This window comes from Leptosomus discolor, chromosome 9 (genome assembly GCF_034619465.1).
Source record: "Leptosomus discolor isolate bLepDis1 chromosome 9, bLepDis1.hap2, whole genome shotgun sequence".
Classification (NCBI taxonomy): domain Eukaryota; kingdom Metazoa; phylum Chordata; class Aves; order Leptosomiformes; family Leptosomidae; genus Leptosomus; species Leptosomus discolor.
This window is the reverse complement of record NC_141399.1, coordinates 5,080,319-5,101,015: the sequence shown is the minus strand read 5'-3', so window position 1 is coordinate 5,101,015 and position 20,697 is coordinate 5,080,319. Positions and strand designations below refer to the sequence as shown.

General features: G+C 42.6%; 1 protein-coding gene across 2 annotated transcripts; it reads right to left on the bottom strand.

Moving 5' to 3' along the window:
• Positions 1-1,686: 1,686 nt before the first annotated feature.
• EIF4E3 (eukaryotic translation initiation factor 4E family member 3) lies at positions 1,687-20,219 on the bottom strand. 2 transcript variants are annotated; one of them, XM_086470312.1, is made up of 8 exons: positions 20,178-20,219; positions 20,083-20,123; positions 11,839-11,911; positions 9,219-9,313; positions 7,728-7,788; positions 4,634-4,700; positions 2,240-2,395; positions 1,687-1,733 (listed from the first exon to the last, which is right to left on the bottom strand). In XM_086470312.1, the coding sequence occupies exons 1-8, from the start codon at positions 20,217-20,219 to the stop codon at positions 1,687-1,689; spliced, it is 582 nt and encodes a 193-aa protein (XP_086326438.1). The 2 variants fall into 2 exon arrangements, with proteins under 2 accessions (XP_086326438.1, XP_086326437.1); XM_086470311.1 differs by having other exon boundaries at positions 20,083-20,219.
• Positions 20,220-20,697: the final 478 nt, after the last annotated feature.

The window sequence follows — 20,697 nt, the reverse complement described above, 5'->3', positions numbered from 1 at the left end:
ACTTCATAATTAAACTGGTAACAGTATCTATGCTTTTTATTTTGAAACCTGAATCTAACTGCAACTTCAAAATACCTCAAGCATTAACTGAATACATACAAGAGATACGCTTAATAAGCTTCAGGCCTCCTTTCTGACTTGACAAAAAACCACCTTGATTTAAAAATGTTTTTAATCTATGAACAAAACAGCTTCCAGGAGAGTAAGTTTTTCAGTAAAACACAAAGATTTAAAAAAACAGGACCGGTAACATTTAATCTCGGAAAGCAGTTACACAAGCAAGACATTTGGATTTTAGAAAATCTGTTTAATTAATAATGCTCATTAACTGCATAGTTTTAATTCATAAATACAGAGAAAGCTGTAAAAAAAATTCAAACGTGCAATTCTTATTTTTAAATTTATTTGATTTTAATGTCTGCCTCCATATACTAAAGACATGAAAATCAGTGCAACTTGAACAGTTGCCAAACAAAAACCTCTTAACAATGAAGTGATGCTCAGTGGAGTGCATGTTCACCTCTGCCTCGTAGCTTCTTCTTGTAAAAGGAACTACAGCAATCTTTGGTAGTGTATTAAAACAAACCAACACCTCAAAGAATTAATCTAGACAAACATTTAAAGATTAACGCTGTTTATATTCATAACTGGTTGTATTCATATTCACACTGCAACACAAAATCCTTTTCTGTTTTGGTTTTTTTTTTTTCTTTTAAAAAGGTCACTTAGGAAGTCATGATGGAACTGGAACTCCATAGGATGGGATCTCTTCCAGTCTGATACTGACCTTTGCGGGTACAGGCACCGGCCTAAAATACTCACAGAAGCGTGAGGGATGGATCCAGTTAGTCTGATCTAACAGAACATTAGCAATGATTCGGGCCCCTTTTTCATGAATGTACAGGAAAACATCAGAAGCAAGCATACAATATAAAAACATTAAAAAACCCTATTCCCCTCTTAAATAAGAGAGGAGTTTGCAGGGTTTCCGACGGAAAGATGTCTCATTCTGGTCTGAACAAGGGCTCTTTTGAAATCGCTACAATTAAAACGCTCGTTAGCATCGTCCCACAGGGGGTTAGTCCCAACATAAACGTGTTCTCTTTAGTCGCGCCTTCAGCGAACACTTTACTTTTTACAGGACGTGTGCCGTTGCCAGTGCAAGACCAGATTACACTGAATACTAGAATAAACACAGTGCAACTTCCTTCTCTCTTGGGACAAAACCAGTGAGTAAATCCTAACATGACAGGAATGTTTTAAAATTGAAAACACATTTCGCCAAGCCATTATTCCTCTACGCACAGCACACCTAGGAAAAGCAGCATACCGCCTTCGTGCACCTTCGCATTTACCTACGTACAGTACAGAAGAAATGAAAGCCTGCTACCTTAATGAAACGTTTTCAAATGTAGTCCGACTGAAAAAAAAAAAAACCAGTGGCCAAAATATCTTTTCAAAGAAACAATGAAAAATTTAAAAAACCCCAACCAAACCAGAAGTACTGAATTGCCCATCTAGCAGTCAAGGCAACCGGTTTTTCCTCATTTTCCCGGTTTGAAGTGTTAGAAACTCAGAAGGGCCACTGCATATAGTGCATCTGCAGGGCTTCCAACCATCCTTCTCCTTGTCCAGACCACTTCAAAACACCAAAAAACCAGCAAAGGAGCTCGGCACAGGCTGCTCTTAATGTTTCCCCCGTCGGCCTTCAAAAGCATGATGCTCCCTGTGTGCTAAGGAAAAAGAGAAGGACAAAAATAAGACGTAAACTCTGTCAAGGGGTTGAAAAGATTAAAAAAAGACAACAAAGTATAAAGCAGTCAAGGAAGGCACAACAGGCCAACAAACGATCTCTGGGAATACACAATTCTGATAATACATTTATACAGAGCCCGAAATAAGAGGTGCCTTAACATTCTGATTGCAAATGGTTCCTCTAAATGGATACTTAAATTGAACAGCATGTAGTCTTGAGAGTTATCAGGAGACTGCCCTCACTCATTTCACAAATCAGGCATATTAAACGTGAAACCAAATACATTCTACAATTAAACTAAAAATATCTTATATTTTCAGTGGTATCCAACTTTTCCATTGAAGGGCCATAACCTTAATGCAACGAGAGATGCTACATTTCCAAACGGCTGATGAAGAATCAGGCAGGATATCCACATGGAAATACCCTACCAGCATCTTGTTTCTTTAATGAAGGTGGAAATTAACAGCACAAAATACTTACATTTATAAAACGCCACTTTAAAAGATGTGTGTGGCAGAAGTTTATGTATCTTTTCTAAAACTTTTGCTTCACTTGCTAAAGAGGCATTCACGTTCCAGACTTGCACAACATCTTCACGGTCACGAATGCTGACGCTAACCCCTATTACTTCATCATCTGCACAGAAGAGGAAGCAACGTTAAAGAACACTTTAAAAGTGAGACATGTCTAACTTGATACTTACGCATTATGAAACAGTGCCCAAAAACTGAACAAACTCAAGAAATTAAAAAGAGCAATCTCCTTTGAAGAGGATACTAATGTTCAAACCAGACGAAATAGCTACCAGAAAGAAACAAACACCATATTTATAGAAACTCTTGAAAATATTACTCATAGTTTCAATACAGCGCCATAAGATTATTCATCTCTGCTATTAGCACTCTTATCCTTGATTAAAAGAGAATCACAAGACTTCCTTCAGTAAGGTTAGCAACATAAACTACTAAAGACAGATTACCTACAGTAATGTCTGTAACAAGGGGGTGAGGAGGAAGCAACTAAAAGCCCAGGAGCAGTACCTGGAGATCAGCCACCAGCTTTTCCAGACTTTGCTCCCTTTTTCCTTTATGTTTTGTAAAGGCAGCAGAGGAAAACAATTTTTCAAAAATAATTAAAAAAAAATAAAGCCGCAGTCAGGCTGGTGCTGCTCTAGCCAGCGTTGGTAACTCCGTGCTTCACTGAAGAAGCCGTTTTTGGTGTGGAATTCTCAGGATGCAGCTTCGTGGAGAGGTCAGGTTGAGGCCACGCCATGGCTGGGAGCAGTGGTTGCCTCCAGCAGTGCCCTCCATGGCGCAGCTGCACCGTGCATCCTACGGAAGGGGTCAGTAATGGTAACGCAAAGGTGGTGTCAAGCGCACACGGCCAAGGGGAAAAGCTACCTCTGTAGGCAGCAGAACATCATCTCTTTGCTTCAGCTGACCCCAAGACCACCCTATCAGTGTAAAGGGCAGGAACACTCCCTTCTTGACATCAACTCAATTATGCACAGGAAGGATTTTGAAAAGCAACTATTAGAATGTCTCTCACAGCTCAAGGATTTGAGGCTTGTATTCTGTATCTTCCAATTCTGAAAGCTGGGAAGACAACGAGAGAAATACGCTGAGAAACTCATTCAGCAGAACTTGGGTAGAAAAACCAAAGCCACCGAGGTGAATATACCAGCAGCAGCCTCCTGCAATACCCCTGCTCTACCCAATTAGCCGGGTGTAAGAGAAACTGTTTGACAGGTTTTTGCTGAACTGCTTTGCGAACCCGAGAAACTAAATTCTTTTCTCTGGGATGACAGAGCAGCAGAGGAACACTCCTAACAGGATATTCACCATCACTGCAAGAGCCAGGTTAATCAGACATTCATGCTTAGGAGAGAAGTAAATACGGTCAAACAAAACAATGGAAAAGTGTCATTTGAACTGAAAAGATTAGCAACCAGCTCCCAGAACTCCTTCCCTCTAGGCCAACGGATCAGCAAGTTCATCATTTGCTTCACCCTGAAGCAAGAAACAGTTCCTTAACTGAACCTTCATGAACTGGTCACAGACTAGTACTCGCTTTTCATGACCAAGGAGCAGCGTTTGATGATCTATCCCAAGCCAGCTAGCATTCACAGTCCCTTCCCAGAGTCCATTTCCAAATGAAACGTGCAACCTGGCAAGCCTAGAGAAGACATTTATTCTGAAAGTCACTCCGTTAAATTATTACCTCTGACCAAAGCCACACGTGAGCTTCTGGAGGATCAATGCCTGTTTTCCAGTAAACCAGCAAGGTATTTTAAGAATATTTATGTAAATTCAATTACACTAAAGATCACTTTGACCTAAGCAGTACTTTTAAGTGAATATGAAAATATTGCCTCTAGATAGAGTGCTAGCCTGGGACTCAGGAGAGCCAGGATTGTGCTATGGGCTTTTAATGTCACCACCAGGAAACCACGCAGCTTCCCTCTGCTTCAGGTCTGATCTCGTGCTTCCCTGACAACTCCCAACCCTGTTAGGAGAACCAAAAGGAACCATGAGGGCTGACAGGGACATCTATTTCAGTTGCTTCCAACAGTGACAATACAAACAACCATTTGTCATTTGGGGTTTCAGAATACTGTCATTGGAGAAGGAATACTACTCATTTAAATCCTGGCTAACAGATAGATATTTAATAACTAAAAAACCTGCTGGCTTCCCGGGGGTACAAACTGTTGAGCTTGAGCCTTGCGCTAAGACAGTCAGAATACCTTGTCCACTTCTTAATGGCAACAGGTATGAATATGATTTCCAGCCCTACACCTCATTTTTAGCAGTGTTTCCATGTTCTGTATTTGAACTCAATTTTTCATGCCAGCCTCAATCATTTCTAAGTTACCTGCTGCACAACAGTCTGTAAACTGCTCTCCAATAGTTGCTAACAGCAGCTCTTTCCAAACTGCAGCCTAAGGAGAGGGAAAAAAAAAAAAGTTACATTTGCCTTATTATTTTCTGATTTAGAAGTCAGTTTTGAATGCATGCTCTTTCTGAGGTCGTCTAGACAAAAAAAAAGTATTTATTGTCAGTACACGCTGCGTTATACAATTATTTTCCTTAATCCAGTTGGAGCAAGAATTTAGACCCTGAAAATATATACTCTTGCACGGAATTGTTCTAATATTTAACAATAAGTTTACTTTTGCTATATCTGTGCCCACGACTCGTCCTGAACGCACTAGTTAATGTAAAGCCTGAAAGTAGATTTCTCCCAAGAATTTCCCATGACAAAAGACCACAAGGCTCCACTTGGGATCGTTTGTTTCTACAGAAAAGAACGACTAACCACGTTAAGAAAAGTACCTGAAAACCCTACCAGTAAATTAAATCGATTTTTATTTCGTCTCTGATTTGCCTTGACTATGAAATAAGTCCATCTGTCAACCCACTCAAAAGCTCGCTAGAGAATTAAAACGGGGGAAAAGCTATCTGCCACTTTTCTTGGGCTGTTAGACCAATGACACTGTCATTTGCTTTTGACACTTGTCATCACGTAGGCCAAGGCCCGTACAAAACCTGGAATGCTTCCGGACCAACGCGTTCAGCAATACGCTCCAAGGGGTTGGTTGACAAGGACAGAACACTTCTTTGGTTTTTAAAAGAATACACCAAGGCTATATTTGCCTGTATCACCTTAATGAGTTTTTCACACTTTTAAGGAGGGTCCTTTCTGCTACATGAAGTTACCTTGAGTTTCAGCACTACTAAAAACCCCAGCGAATCCAACGCACCGGGTTAAAACAAACCGCGAGCAGCCACAAAGACGACAAGCAAACCAACTGCTTTGATGACAGTTCCTGGGTACTCCTAAGGCCATCTTCTAGAATATAAAGGATTTCTGTGACTCATCATCATCTACTCCAATGCATCACCCAAAGCTGAGCTATGGGAAGGACCACACGATGCTCCCGAGGCAGGCTGAAGACGCCAGCGCGACAGCCTCTGACAACAGTGCCCTTTGCCTGCCAGTGGCACAGCTCCTGCACTGAGGACGGGACTGACCACGCACACTGTCATTACCGGGCGCAGTGCTCACTACTGTGAGTTGTCCTAATGGTCTCAAGGGTAGGAAGCACTTCATCCAGTAGTAAGCAGTTGAGGATCTAAAAAGTATTAGTTTTCATATTAAAAACTGGCATACAGAAGTGTCACTGTACACATGCAACAACATTTAAGTGTCAGTACTTCGTCAGTCGTTTTTTTCGTACCACTTGAAAGACTGCTATGTTTCGAAAGACCGGCATTTTCCTCCCTCCCCACCCTCACCAAGAGCTGCTATAGAGTATCATCTTTTTGAGTTAGGTCTCTACAAGACGGTTCAACTTAGCCAAGGAGACGCCGTGTGCACATGTGACAAAGAATGAAGCCAAAAAATGGGAAACGGGCATAAAGGTATTATTTATGCTATTTACAGAGGCACTAAAAGCTGACTGAAGTTCACCTTCAATTAAATGTTTCAGAAGTGACCTGGGAGAAGCAGTATGTAGTTTGAGAGATCAAAAGGTTCCTTCCTTTCAAAAAGGGGCTACCATTCAGCCTTTGAAAAAACAAGGCCTCTGAGGTCCCTAAATTCACCACCCAGTAACGCAGGCTCCCTAAACCACTTGTCACTTCTGACAATCTTCACACCTTGGATTATAAGAGGAAAAAGACAATTTCAGTCTTTTGTGATCCCTTGCGACTGCGGGGGAGGAAAGCTGCAATTCACATATGGGGGAAAAGCCCACAGGCAAAAATCAACTAACTTTTGGCTGAGATTTCAAGTACTATCTTTCAGCATTTAATGCCTTCTGCAAGGCTGTCAGATTTTTCTGACACTTCACTTTTTGTGTTTAGAGGCCTGATCCAGAACACACACACACACAAACACACGTGAAGAGGTCAAGTCTCCTCACTGTGACAGTTCACAGAAGTTACTCACACAGATGTGATTAGGGGCATAAAGAGAAACCCAGTTGTTTCAGCAGGGCTAGAACAGTGACACGCCTGAACGGATTTTATCTTTCACATTTTGAAATTAAAAACAAGGAAAAAAAAAGAAAAAAAGAGGTGAAAAAACTGAGCAGGACTACAGTTCACAAGATGTACACAAGGTGATCTGACAACTCACTGTTGCCAAAGGGGATGATCCCACTCTTCTTTTCTCCTTTACCCCTTATACCCATCAAAAATCCTCTCCTGGCCATACACTCAAATTAAAAATAAAATAAATAGGAGGCTTTTTCTGACATCAGAGTGCATTAAGCTGGCTCACAAAACAATCCAATGAGCACCAGAGCCAGTGCAAGGGGGATCAGGAAAGAATGAGCAAGATGTTCCCCCTTCCAGTGAGAACAAGCCATGAGATGGGATTAGCTATGGGTGGAAACAACGCCTTGGTCCACGTTTGGCTACAGAAGGTCACAGCGCTACTCACAGCCACACGTAGGTGCAAACGAGCAGCTCCAGGCAGAAATAGTCCTACTGAGTTTGACAGAGAGTTTAGGAGCGTTTCACACTTCAGTGAGACTCTGAAAGTTGTGCTGGACTGTGGGCGTGGACTTTTGGAGAGCATTACTGCGGTTCTGGCCATAATCTAGCATATAATATAATCAGGAAAAGACTTTTGTTTTTCTTTGCATGCCTGTAAGCAAACAGTTTTGAGAACGAAGGTGATTATTACATACTGTGTTTCCAAATGGAAATGGACTATAACACTGCAGCTTTCCGTTGCTTGATAATACATCAACAAGCGTTATCAAAAGCAAGAGATACGAAATTACCTGAAAAGAACCTTTTGCTCATTGTCTTAAAATAAAAGGTTACAGACATTAAAATAGTGTTTGGTTGCTGTGTTGGTTGATGTCAGAAATAAAAAGCTTCACCACACCTTTACCAGACATTTAAAGAAACCCCGTTACTAAACAATGTCTAAGTAAAAAGTCAACATTACATACCGTACTTTCTTTAGGGACCTTCATTTTCCATATACCTCCTTTCGCATTGCTTTCCTCTTCCCTGGTTATGGAAAATATATCAGTAAAATAAACATTCTTATCCACATCTAGATAAACCTATGTTTGGGGTTTAATTTTCCCAGAAAAAAATCCCATTTGAAATGCAATTACTAACTCCAGGTAGCATGACTCAAGCTACGACTTCTGAGATCAGAGATAATTCTTTCATTGTTCGTATGAGGCGTATCTCTCAACACCTAATCCCTTTCCTAAGTCTTGTGTGTTGGAAAACACTTACATTTTCCCTGACTACAGACCATCTTTGAAGTGGCTGCACACTATACGGGAGCAAGCCACAGAGCAGTCTTATGTTTTACTATGGTAACCTTTTATTTTGGAAAAAAACTCTGGCAGATTTTCACAGAAGCAGCTTATTACTCTCAAGTCGATCCAGTTTAACAAAAGAACACGGGAACACTTCATTTCGGTTGTGTGACAAATAGAAATTAATTGCCCTTATTAAAAGAAAGGCTGAAGCTGCCCAGGGTCGGGGCAGACATAACCATTAAACTGCCTCATAATGACAAAGGCTCAATGTACAGTATCAAGACCTGCACACAACGGCCCAGTTGATTTATACAGACACCAACATTTTTTTCAAACCCAGATTAGCTAGCCTGACCAGTCACATTATTTTTAGAAAAGTAAAGTAACACAGACCCTCAGATGCATTTCACTTGAGAAAATTATTTGTTCAGAAGATTAGGGCAGAAATCTCTTGTAGTAAGTCGCCACCCAGTTAGATGTACTACAATCAAGTTAAAGAACTCTAATCCAATCACAATCTATGCAAACAATGCCCAAAAGATTGAAACTCTTCAGAAGGTGCTTAAGCTCTCCAATTAAGATGTGACAGAACTGCACTAGGAAGAAGATATGCAAAACTCAGTTTCTGAAAGGAAAACCTCAATGATTTATACTTTATTCCATTACTGTCCTACAATCAAGTAGGAATTTGCTGCAATGAATCACTTCATAATGCTTTAAATTAGTTTTAATCCAAGGTATATGTGCATTTCTATGCGTATGAGGCATCCTTCTGCACAGGTGAAGAACGCATCATTAATACAATAGCTTCAGTGGAAAGAAAATCATTTGCAAGTTAAAAATAATTCAAATACAAGTAACATCTTGTGTGTTCTGGAATTGAAATTCAGAGTCCTATTTTAATTTCTTAACTTCTGTCTCAAAATCGAATTTCCTTCATACCTTTAGGTTCAGAGGTGGACAATTAAATTACAGCCTCTGTTTTTAATAAAGACTCTTTAGTACAAGTCACTTTTAAGCTTAAAAAGATCCTTAGGATATTTCTTTCATAGGTCTCTTGAGTTCAGGCACTTGCAGACACTCCTGACCCACGCCTGCCTCCTTTCACCACTTCAGGTTTTTTCACTGCCCGTTCCCAGAAACGTCTGATGATAACATACGTACCAAAGCGGCCGTCTTTCTTCCCGCATTAAATGGTAACTACATCTCAGAGGCAAATTTGTCACAGGAGGAATGTTGTTGTAGACGCTCCAGAAATCCTTAAAAAGAAAAAATACTCACATTAACTCAAGAGTAAGATTCATGCAGATTTACTCCCTCTTTCATTTGCTCTAAAACAATTACACATCCTGCTCCTAGAGAACTGACACCTTCTACATTATAATAAAATCCTCTGGAAAGAACTTGTTGCAGTTTCATTTCTGCTTTTTTTCTTTTTTTAGATGCCAATTCTGCATAAGGTGGAGGTAGAAAGAAGGGAAGCAGTTGAAATGTGGATTACTTTAGAATCAAAGTCCTTAGGAACAGAGAGGGGAAAAAAAAAAAAAATCATCAAAATCAGTTACACTAAGTACGTCAGAACAAGTCACTACATAAAACTTTCTTAGCATAATAAAAATATGTCATGATATCAAATATCCACCTTGCTTCACTTAAGACCGGTCTAAAACGTCATTGTGATTATCTTGAGTTACAAAAACATTCCAACTACCTTGTCTGGATCACAGTGAAAAGTTTCAACCAGATGCAAAGATCTTGGGATGCACATAACACAGGAATGGGGCAGAAATTAGAAAATCCAAGTTACCAGGAACCATCTGATTACTTCCCAGTGGTTCTGTTGGTAAAAGCAGAGGCTGTCATACATGTTTGGGGTGGATAAAAGGCACCCAAAAGCAGTGGTGAGCAACAGGGAAGGGGTGATTGAAAAGCTCCTAATCCCAATTCTTCTTTATCCAACAGCTGGGAACAAGAAAGGGTTTTTAAAAGACTTATGTTGCATCAACATGCAGTGATGCAATATTAAGCATTAGTACAACTCATTAAGTATTCATTAGCACAACTTTAGAAACAGAGATTGCAACAGTATGCGATAACATTTTGTGGCCCTTGGCGGTTCTACCTACTAGGCATGACCATTACCCAGTCATAAGAAGAGATGGAAGACTATTAAAAATATAAAAAATTGCTATGAAACACCCATTTCAACTTTAATCTTATTCTTACCAGGTTGCATTCCCAAACCCTAAAGCGACCGACAGAAGCAGAAGGAGCAGAGCTACGCCAGCAGACGACCATGGTGAAAGATTGGAGAGCTCTTGCGTCCTGAACCAGGGACTCAGTTTGGAAGGTTTTGGTTTTCAAACATCCCTCAGGCGGTGCAGGCTGGCATTGGCCATCGACTAGCTACTGCCCATGAAGGACAGTGATGAAGTCAAGGAAGATTTTGGTTTTGCTTCCCCAAGGAATATCATATTATGCGTATGATAGCCCAGTAAGACACATCATGGGCCACACTGCTAGCTTCTGATAACCGTAACCAGATCACGAGTCTTCCCAGAGGACCTGAAGGAGGTTTTTTGTATTTTAGAGCCCAACTCGATCAGAAGAAAACCTCAAGTTTTTGAGCCAATAGAACCTAATCATTTAAATAACAAAGGCTAGATTCCGAGTGGGGAAACAGGTAACACCAGATACTGTGTACCCCTGTCTGTGGTCTTAAGCTGTCCTTTTTTCAACAAGGCCCATCCCAGCCCATCTTGAAACAATTGGGATCCTATTGCCTCCTTTTGTCACTCCTGTTGTCAACTTTAACTTCAGAGTGTCACTTCACTGCACGACCAACGGGAACGTCCTGCTGGCACAGAGAGGTGAGAGGGGAACCTCCCCCAAGGGTCTGGAGGACGCTTCCACGCTTTGTGCCAAAGAACTGTACACTGACAACCTCGTCTCCAGAAAACTCCAAAAGCCAATTCATTTCTTAGGCCAATTAGCTGGGAAGAAACATCTCACGAAGTGCAACAAGCTGTGCAGATGTCAATGAGAAAACCTTATTTAGAACTTCAGTAGATCACTAGGCCAGGCTCCTTCAAAGAGAAGGTTTTGACATTACCTTAGAATTTCAGACATTTGGTGAACTAGCTTAGCATTAAGGTGAGACAAATACCCATTTGCTACACTTCATACCAACTGTGGTACTAAACCAGAAGGGCAATTTTGCTTCCAAGAGATGTCCACTGCAAGGCACTGGCAGATGAGGAATTTCTCATTGCTGCAAGTATTGCATGATTTAAAAGTAGCTTAATTCAAGTCAGTTTCCTAGAATTTTTTTTTTTTTTAAATTCATGCTGAAGGACAGAAAGAAGAAAAAACCCACAAGCTGTAATTTTTAGTCTTTGTGTAATGATTTTCTGTATTAAAAAAATAAAAATTGAGAAGAGGCAGGAAAACATTTAAAATACATCAAGTATAACAATCCAAGGGAGGCACAAGTGGAAACACAAGAAAGTTTAAGACCACAGGGTTTTCCTGATCAATCCAATATGCTTCCTGCTTTCCTGGTCTGGAAAGCCAAATGAAATTCAAATAATGACCAAGCAATACCACACTCACGTTTCATACCACTGACAACCAGTAACACTCACATTTCATGCCACAGGTAAGCAAAGCCGCAAGTGTGACTCATTCATCCATGTGAGAAAAAAAAAAAAAAAAAAAGAAACTTAAGGTGTGAAGTTACATTAATAACATGTGGCAACTCCTATAGCAAAGGCAGACACCTTACCTGCACTGTCTGCACTGTATAAATCTTCTTCAAATTGGATTCACATTCAGCCGCTGTCGTACCAGGAAGTGACCTTGAAAACAAGGTACAGATTAATAAAAATATTTATTTTATCAAGGGGGGAGAAGGGAGATGGACGGGGAAAGTGAATCGTACGACTCTGAAGTCAAAATATCCACATGTCAGAGCTGCATAATAAACTCCCAATTATCATGAATGATTTAAAGCTAGGAATTCAAGTGCTTTTATACTTTTTGAATAAATTAAGAGTCATCGGCTATTTTGTAAAATATTTTGATTAAACGGGTGAATGAGGAGTTTTAAACCAAGAATAACGGTGCCTCTTCTAACGGCCACCCCACACCCTTCCGCTGTTACGCATCAAAAAGGTTCTGCAGCTCCACCGTGAAGGGACCGCAAGCGCTGACCCCGGACTTGTTTTTAATTGCATTTAACACAACCCAGAACCCCCTTTGAGCATTTTAAGATACTCTCAGCGTTTCATACTTTTAAAAAAAGAAAAGCTCACCCACAGAGCTTACATGAGGAATTATAACGAGCTCTTCAGCCGCCGCCTGGAGCACAGGCCACCAGGTGGCAGAGCCTGCTACCAGCGCGTCCCACCAAGCCAAGAGGTCCTCGGGTTGGTCTCAGTGCCAGCCCTCAGGGTCACACTGATGTGCACCACGGCACAGCCGAGCTTCTCCAGCTCACCCTCCTACTGACTATTCCCAATCCCCATCCGGAGCTGCTCCCTCTAGGCACACACAGCATCGCCGACTGCACCCCCCATCATCTTAAAGGGCTTTTCCATCCTAAATGAGTCCGATTCTGTTCATAACCTTCATCACGACTCTTCAGCGCACGCGACATGGGGCAGCACACCCGCATCCTCAGCCATCGCTGCCCCCTGTCACCACGCTAATAGCACGTCGTAACACCCATCTTACAATTCCCAGCACACGCCCCCACAGGCACAATTTGTGGGAAATGAGGTCAAAATTGCAAAGGCACATTCGATTTGTTAGAACTGGAAACTTTTTTTTCTTTCCCCTCCCTGAGAAGCTGAAGTAGGCTGCCTAAAGAAAAATGAAGATCAAAGGCAAAGCAACCTCCCATTGCATCTCAGAAGAGGAAACAAAAAGGTGTAAAATTACTAAATCTGGAAACAGAAGCTACAGAGCAGATTGAAGGAAACAGAAGAAAACGCAGCTGTTGCTCAGGTGCCTGCTAAAGAAAGGGTAAGAGCAAACCAGATCTCAGTAACCCTCCCATCGATGTGGCTGTTTGCCCTGATCAGCATGAAGCACATCCAGGAAAACACTAAATTTACTCTCAGTTGTTACAGAGATAATTTAGGCTCTGGGGCAAAAACTAGATATTCATGTAAACGAAGAATTTTAATATGCAAAACTACGGAAACAGTATCACATCTTCAAAACTTTAATAACAGCCCCAAGGTTTTTTGAACGCTCCTATCAAAATAAGTTACTTTAAAAACATAAACAAAACCAGCAGAGAAATCCCTCCCAACTTTCTCAGTACAGAATGGACAAACTAACATCTACTTTACTGTTTGCCTGTTAATCACTAGGCATAAGAACACATTGCAATGGTGGAACTGATGAGAAAACAGTGTTACGTGTCCAAATCGCAAAAATCACTTTAACTAGAGGTTATAAAAACAAACAAACAAAAAAATCCCCCAAGAAATGGCCATGGTGCAGGTTCTAGCCCTGTGGCTCATGAACTACAAAAACTCCAAGGGAAAAAACAGATAACTTGAAAACAGCAACCACCAGAACTTTCATCAGTGTACGCAGAAGCAATTATCATAGTAAGGTTTGGGTTTTCCTTTTGTTTTGTTGGGTTTTTCCCTTACGCTCTGCATTGAAGAACAAAAAGAGAAATATTTTGATTTCTCTCAGTATTTAACAGAAACAGAGTCAGTCAGAGGCTTTTGAATGCAAAAAAGAAAAAAAAAAGCACTAAGTTAAAACAGACTTTAAAACTTCTTTAAAACTTATCAGGTGATTTAACTGTGTTTGTCAGTAGGGAGGCAGTGGATTTGCAACAAACCACCCCTTGTTTTTCCCTTGTGCCTGACCAACGCTTCGTTTCACGTATAACAGAACAGAAACTGGCAAAACCTGAGACAACTTTGCCTCTTGTCTCACACCACCGTCCAAGAAATTACTTCTCTCAGGCACTACTTGTGCCAGTTCGCTAACTTAGCGGCCATCAATGCCTGTGGGGTTAACTTCGGTACAGCACACAGCATCTTCGCCCTCCATACTCACACGGATACTGCCACTGAGATGCTTCATACCAAGGGCTACTCGAATAAAAGATTAAAACCTCTTCTCTAACGGCAGCCTTCAAAGGTTATCTAGATAATCGTGGCAGCCATTTAGCAAATCCAACGCTATTTAAAAGAGCGGCTAAGACAGATCGACAGAATATTCCACTCCGAGGTTATGAAACGGTTCATTTTGATAGTTGCAAATAAAATTTTCCAGGGAGATGTGACCAGTGGCAGAAAGCACCAACCAACCAGCAAATGAGCTGTTTTAAAAGTTAAGGTGAGTGACTACTTATTTCTACTAACCTGCCTGGCAAATACTCCATGATTACAAATTTATGGAATTATTTCAGCCTTTCACCCAGCTCTGGGAAGTGTCAGTGACTTATGGGTATGAGCATGAACCCCCAAACTTTTTTATTAAAAAAAAAAAACAATACAGGAAAGGACTGCAAATGAGAAACCAATGACTGCATCAATTTAAAAGTTCAGGATCATTTGCTGCAGAAATTACACCTGCACAAATTTGGTTTAGTGGATGAGTATAAGGCAGAGACAGCATTTTAATCACGGCCAAACAGAAGGAAAAAGCCCAGAATTTCCTGCAAATTTACCGACTGCCGAAAAAATCTGAACTGCAGTGTTTCTACAACAGTCACCCATAAGCTCAGCAGATCAGCACAGATGACAACTGAGGGGGTTTTGTGCCTTGAAACCCGTGAAATTGTGATTTTTTTTTTTTCTTAAACTGGGTACGCAGAAGTTTACATTGTTAGCAGAAATGGCAGACGACCTCCAAGTGAAGAAATCTGCAGAAATTCCTACTTCTGTAACTTCTGAAACTCATACTCTGCAACACTTAAATTATAAGCTAGGAGTAGTAAGATGGTTACGTACTTTGATAAAAACCTTAATACACGTGCTGCTACAGACTAAGGACCCTGCAAATACCGACCCTTGAAATGAAGCCGTTACAGGATTCCTCCCTTTTGGACAATTTTACTGCCATCAACAATAAAATTAATCCAATAGCTCATACTGAACTGTCAATTATTGCCACGGTGAATAATTAATTTCCAAGTAACTCAACAGGTCCAAGTAACTCAACAGGCCCTGCAAATCCCCGCGAGCACACTGACAGGAGGGGACACAGCCGGGCACTGACAGCTCTTCTGGGGATGGAGCTAGTCGGTCTGTCCCCACACCACCTACGAGCACACACCTGGGCTCCCCATGAAGAGTCTGCACATGGAATACTCAACAGTTCTCCCGGTTTGCCTGCTCCGTGCCCCGCGATGCCACTTCTCTGCATCTTCGGAATCTTTACAGGAGAAATTTTAGTGCGTTATCAGGCATAATCGAGCTGCCTAATCAGGCCAGACCCACGGTGCAGCACCTCATGGTAAAGCCCATGGGCGTCAGTTAAAAATGGAGCATGGGAACAGGAACAGCCTACGCAGACTGAATCCTAATGCCAGCTTGCTTCACTACTCCTTCATTATTCCGGCACGAATAAAGGACAAAGGATACAAAGATAAATTCCATTGTTTTATCCATGAATAAACCTCCAGGTGGTTGTGCTTATGTTAATGTCTGATGCTGAACTGTAGCTCTTCTGTTTCCCTGCAAAGAATTAAGGATAGAAGTTTTTTCTTATGTGCTCACACTGGCCTTTGTTTCCCAGTGGGAATCTCATCACGGCTTTAGCGGGAGCTTTACAAGCTGCCAAGCACTTTCGAAAATACCCCTGTAAGTACTTAGCTGCAACCGCTTTTGGTATAAATAAGCAAAATATTTACTTACAAAGCATAAACTCAAAAACATACCGTGGCAACTAAATAAATCCGGTAATCCATTCTGAATACAAAAACTGATTTCAAGCCGTCAAAGCCTGTCAAAATGCATTTACCGGGTTGAATGTTCTTATAATATTAACCATCATTTTTCATTGCAAACCACCTACTCATAAGCTTTAATAGATGAAATAGATGATCCTAGATAAATAAGATTTTGCTATGGGGAAGAAGGGAAATTATTAAGTTTGGCTTCAAATATCTGATGTGTTCAGTTATGAAGATTCACAATTATTATGAAAATGGTCCCATTACCAGAATTTATCTATTAAACTTTATTTATATAGAACTCATCAATATAACATGCAGAGAGAAAATAAGGATAATATGTTTATGTAAGAATATTTTAACTTCCCTGGAGTAGACCAATAACATTGCATTATATAGGACAATGTTTATAAGCATATTCTTCCCCTCACAAAGACACAGAAAAATTAAACTATTCTTGCAATAGAAACAAAATTACCTAAAAAGCACTGGTAGAAGTCCGGCCAGACAAGGCAGGCAGGCCGTGACCCTGCAACACGACCTGCCCTGCTGCACGCTCAGAATTCCAGGGAAGCGAGCGCACCTTTGACAAGGTTTATCAAGAAATGAGCCTTCTGTACCAGGCTTTTGTGTGATGTGTGCTCCATTTCGGACAGCACTAGTTTGTATAGAAGGGTACGGGTATTTTCCTCGCTGTTGACTGTCAGCAATGCTGGCAGCTCAGATGCAGTTAGATCTTCAAAAGAGGTCTTTTTGCAAGGACGTGCAACATCTTGATTACTGCATGTGTGCGCACGCACATTGGACCAAAAACTGTTACCCCTGACAAAGCCTCTGGCTTCTTGTCGTGGGGCTGGAAAAGCAGACAGCTGCTAGTGCGTTCCCTGTGTTATTTTGGTAGGGAAAGGCTGTAGCACTAAACAGGATGGCATACAATACCCAGGCTAAGTGACAGTCATGATTTGCAAGGTTTACAAAGCAGGGCATTTGCATCATGTCCACAGGTACATCAAAAAAGCATCATCAGCTTCACAGCTTTGTATGTACACAAAGATCACACCCAGGTCCACAGCCCCAAATCCCATTATGGGATGGTTTCAAGGGCCTAACGTGGCTTGTTACCCAGGACACCCCAGCCTTTGCTGGTCATTTCACTCGACCTCTCCTTTTGTGCAATCCCTGTGTTGAATGTGCTACACAACACAAATTTAGCGACCAGATTTGTAATTCTTCTTTTTAATTTGCTATATTTGGTGATGCATATTGACACTTTGTTGTGAAAAAACTGAAAGACTACACAGTGCAGCAAAAACCTAGAAAGGCCATCTTTTATTTCAAAGCCAGAGGCCTCTACCAGCAGGACCCTGCACCAACCCAGAGCCTCACCGAGATAAACATGAGTGTGAAGAGCCACCAGCATGAATCAGCTGCCCAAGGGAGCTCCAAAGGCATCTGCAAGACTTGCTGAAACTCCCCATGCCCCATAACATCACTGCGTGCAAAAGCGCTACGAATGAGCCATGTAGGTATGAACTTGGTAAACCTGCAGAATGGACAAACAGAACAGCAGACCTAAAGCCCGGGTTTCAAAACTTTTAGCACATGACCTTAAAGTGTTGTAACAGTTGAAAAGGAAATCTCTTTTCAGAGAAAAACACCTGTCAGCTTCTCTGTCTTCTTCTGTGAAACTGCTGACCCGTGAGCATTTGAAGATGATAGATGGGATATGATCTGTCAAACTGGTGAATAATATTCTCCCAAATGCTTTCATCACGCTCGCTTTCCTAAAGCACGTACAGGGTAAGATACCAGACAGCGATATCAGATTGTTGCTATTTCAGACACACATACCAAGAAAGGCTTAGCACTTACGGGAAATGCAGATGCCTCGTGACATGTGTGAGATAATGGCAGTGAACCAGAACAGGATCCCAGCCTCCAGATGTTAAGCCTGTGCCAAGGCATTCACAAAAACAAGTGCTGATGCAGATAAAACAAAGGTATTTACTGCTAAAGCAGGAGATATATCGAGTGACACTATGATAAAAACAAGGTCATGAATCCCAAGGGAATCACTTGCTAGCATTTGCTATAGAAAGTACTGCTTAGCTGATGGATATTTATTTTAAGAGAGTGACTTAATGAAAAGATACATTTTGGAGACATTAAAATGTATTTCATGGATCTCCCTTCACAGTAATTTAACAGAAAAAAGATAACTACACATCCATCTCAGCATCTCTTTATCCTTAAGCATCACCTCTTCCCACTTTTCAGTCCAAGTACGCATTAAAGTGTAGTAGCAGTCAAAAAATCAATACCATCTCAAGAGGAAACACCACTGCTCCACCCCATGTGTTACCGAATTAAGTTAAAAAAAGTGCCCACAGTTACATTCTATGGAAAGTCCACCCTAGACAAGCCTAAGCAATGATTCCTCCATCCAATCTCCGTGGGTGTACCAACAAATGTCACAGCCACCTCTGCGGGACTCTGCAGAGAGACGTGAACCTCCACACACTGAAGTAAATTAAGTTCACGGTTGCGTCTCTTGTGTGCTTTTTAGTGCCTTAAACGTTTTTTAAACAGATGAAGCATGCCTTGTTTGCTGTCATTCTTGTTCCCTGCCATTCTTCTATCACCATTGCTGGTAAACAAAACACACAGTTTTGTGTATATATGGTCCCACTTTGTTTTTTTCTCTTACACATACACTCCCAGGTTTATAAATTAAGGAACAGCAGTACTACCTGATTAAATGCACCTATGTGTGACCAGAAAGAAAAAAATCTATAGTATAACTGAGTATTAAGAGCCTAAATTACAGTGGAACCAAGACTTAGGAAAAAAAAAAAAAATCATGACAAGTCAGGAACTTGAAATGGATTTCAACTTCTGACGTTGATTATAATAGACATGCTTATCTCCACACGGCTCGTGTAAACAAACAGATGTGGATGGTAGCTTGCTTAAACAGCTGCCCAAATGGTGCTTCTTAAAAAAACAAACAAACAGAAAACACAACTCAGACTCTGAACCCAACCATAGCTACATCATGAGTTCAAATGGATTAACCAGAAATAGCCTGTGGGGTTATTGATAAGAATTGATTTGCAGGACCTGAGAATATTTGCAAGTTTTCAACAGCTTCTTGCTATTCTCTGTCACGAACTGAAAAGTTACCAAAAAAAAAAAAAAAAAAGAAGATAATTTTACCAATAGGATGTGGCAGTATGTTCAGTGGCAGAAAGGCTTATAAAGGTGCGAATTTTCCTTCTGGAGCAGGGGGGGAAAGAGGAGAAATACAACAGAAAAGTGAGAAAAGGGAGACGTAGAAGACTAAAACCAAGATGCCAGAAAACACACGCTAGAAAAACAACATCAAATTCTGATTTTAAAGTGTCTATTTCAGTTTTGACTTCGGTACTTTTCCCCTACGCCCAGCCGTATGCACCACGCAGGTGAGCTCCCTCGGCAGCAGCTTCCCACGACCGTAAGCGACCAAAACTTCAAGCGCCTGAAATGCAATACGAGCACTGCAGTTAATTAATAAATTTTAGCTAATCCTTCAAAACTGACTTCAGATGTTAAGAACGGATCACCCAACAGGAGCCAAACCTGACTATTAAGAGAGTTCTACGGTTTCGACGGGTGGCGGCCGGGCCGGTGGGACTCGGTCCCTCCGGGGGCACCACGGACAGCCCCGAAGCAGCGAAGCGCAACCTTTACCCTTCTATTCCCGGGGCTGGCGAGCGGCACGTCTAAATTTAGAGGTTTAAAACACCACCGCGACGTTGCCTGAACCCGCTGAACTACAAAACCGAAAGCGTTTCCCAAACCGATGGCACTACCAGCCCCCAGCACAGGCTGACCGCCAACCCCCCCCCCCAAGCCGGGGAGAGCCAGCCGCCGGCTGTGCCTGCCCAGGGCCGGCACACGGCCACTGTCCCCACCTGCAGCACAAGGTTCATTCCCCGGTGTCCCGTCTGCTCCGCCATAACGAGCAGCGATGCTTTCCACAGACGGATTTGGGCTGTTATGTCCGCCCCCCCCCCGCCCTCGCCCCGTCCCGCAAGGCTTTTCCCCGCCGCCACCACTCACTTGTCCAGCCAGAAGGTCCAGGGCGAGTGGAGCGGTAGCCCCTCCGGCTCGCCCGCCTGCCCGCCCCGCCGCCGCCGGCCCCGGCCGCCCGCCGCCTCCCGCTCGCCGCTGCGGCGCTCGGGGGGGCTGAGCGCCATCTCCCTGGCCGGGGCGGCGGGGGGGGGGGGGGCGAGGGGCGGGCCGGGACGCGGGGAGGGGACAAGGGACGCCGCGGAGAGCCGGGGGGGGGTGTGGAAGCCGGGCAAGGGGAGGGACGGTGGGGAGGGTTGGAGGCGGGAGCGAGCGGGATTCGGGAGACGGGACTCGGGCCGCTGGGCCCGAGGGGCCACCTGGGCCGAGGGTGCGGCGGGAAGGCCAGAGGGAGGGGTGAGGGGAGGAGGGAGCCACAGCGATGGCGACAGCGATGGACAAGGCCCAAGGCCCACCTGAGGGCACGGGTGGCTCCAGACAGGGGCCCTGACCCAGGCCCAGCACATGCGGTCACCCCAATCCCCCTCTCTGTCCCTCCTGCGGGACAGGGAGGAGGCAAAGAGTCCATCTGCTTCGTTAGACCTTCACGGGGACCCGCGGCCATGAGGGGTTTGGGCGGGCAGGGCACCCGATGCCACCGTCCTG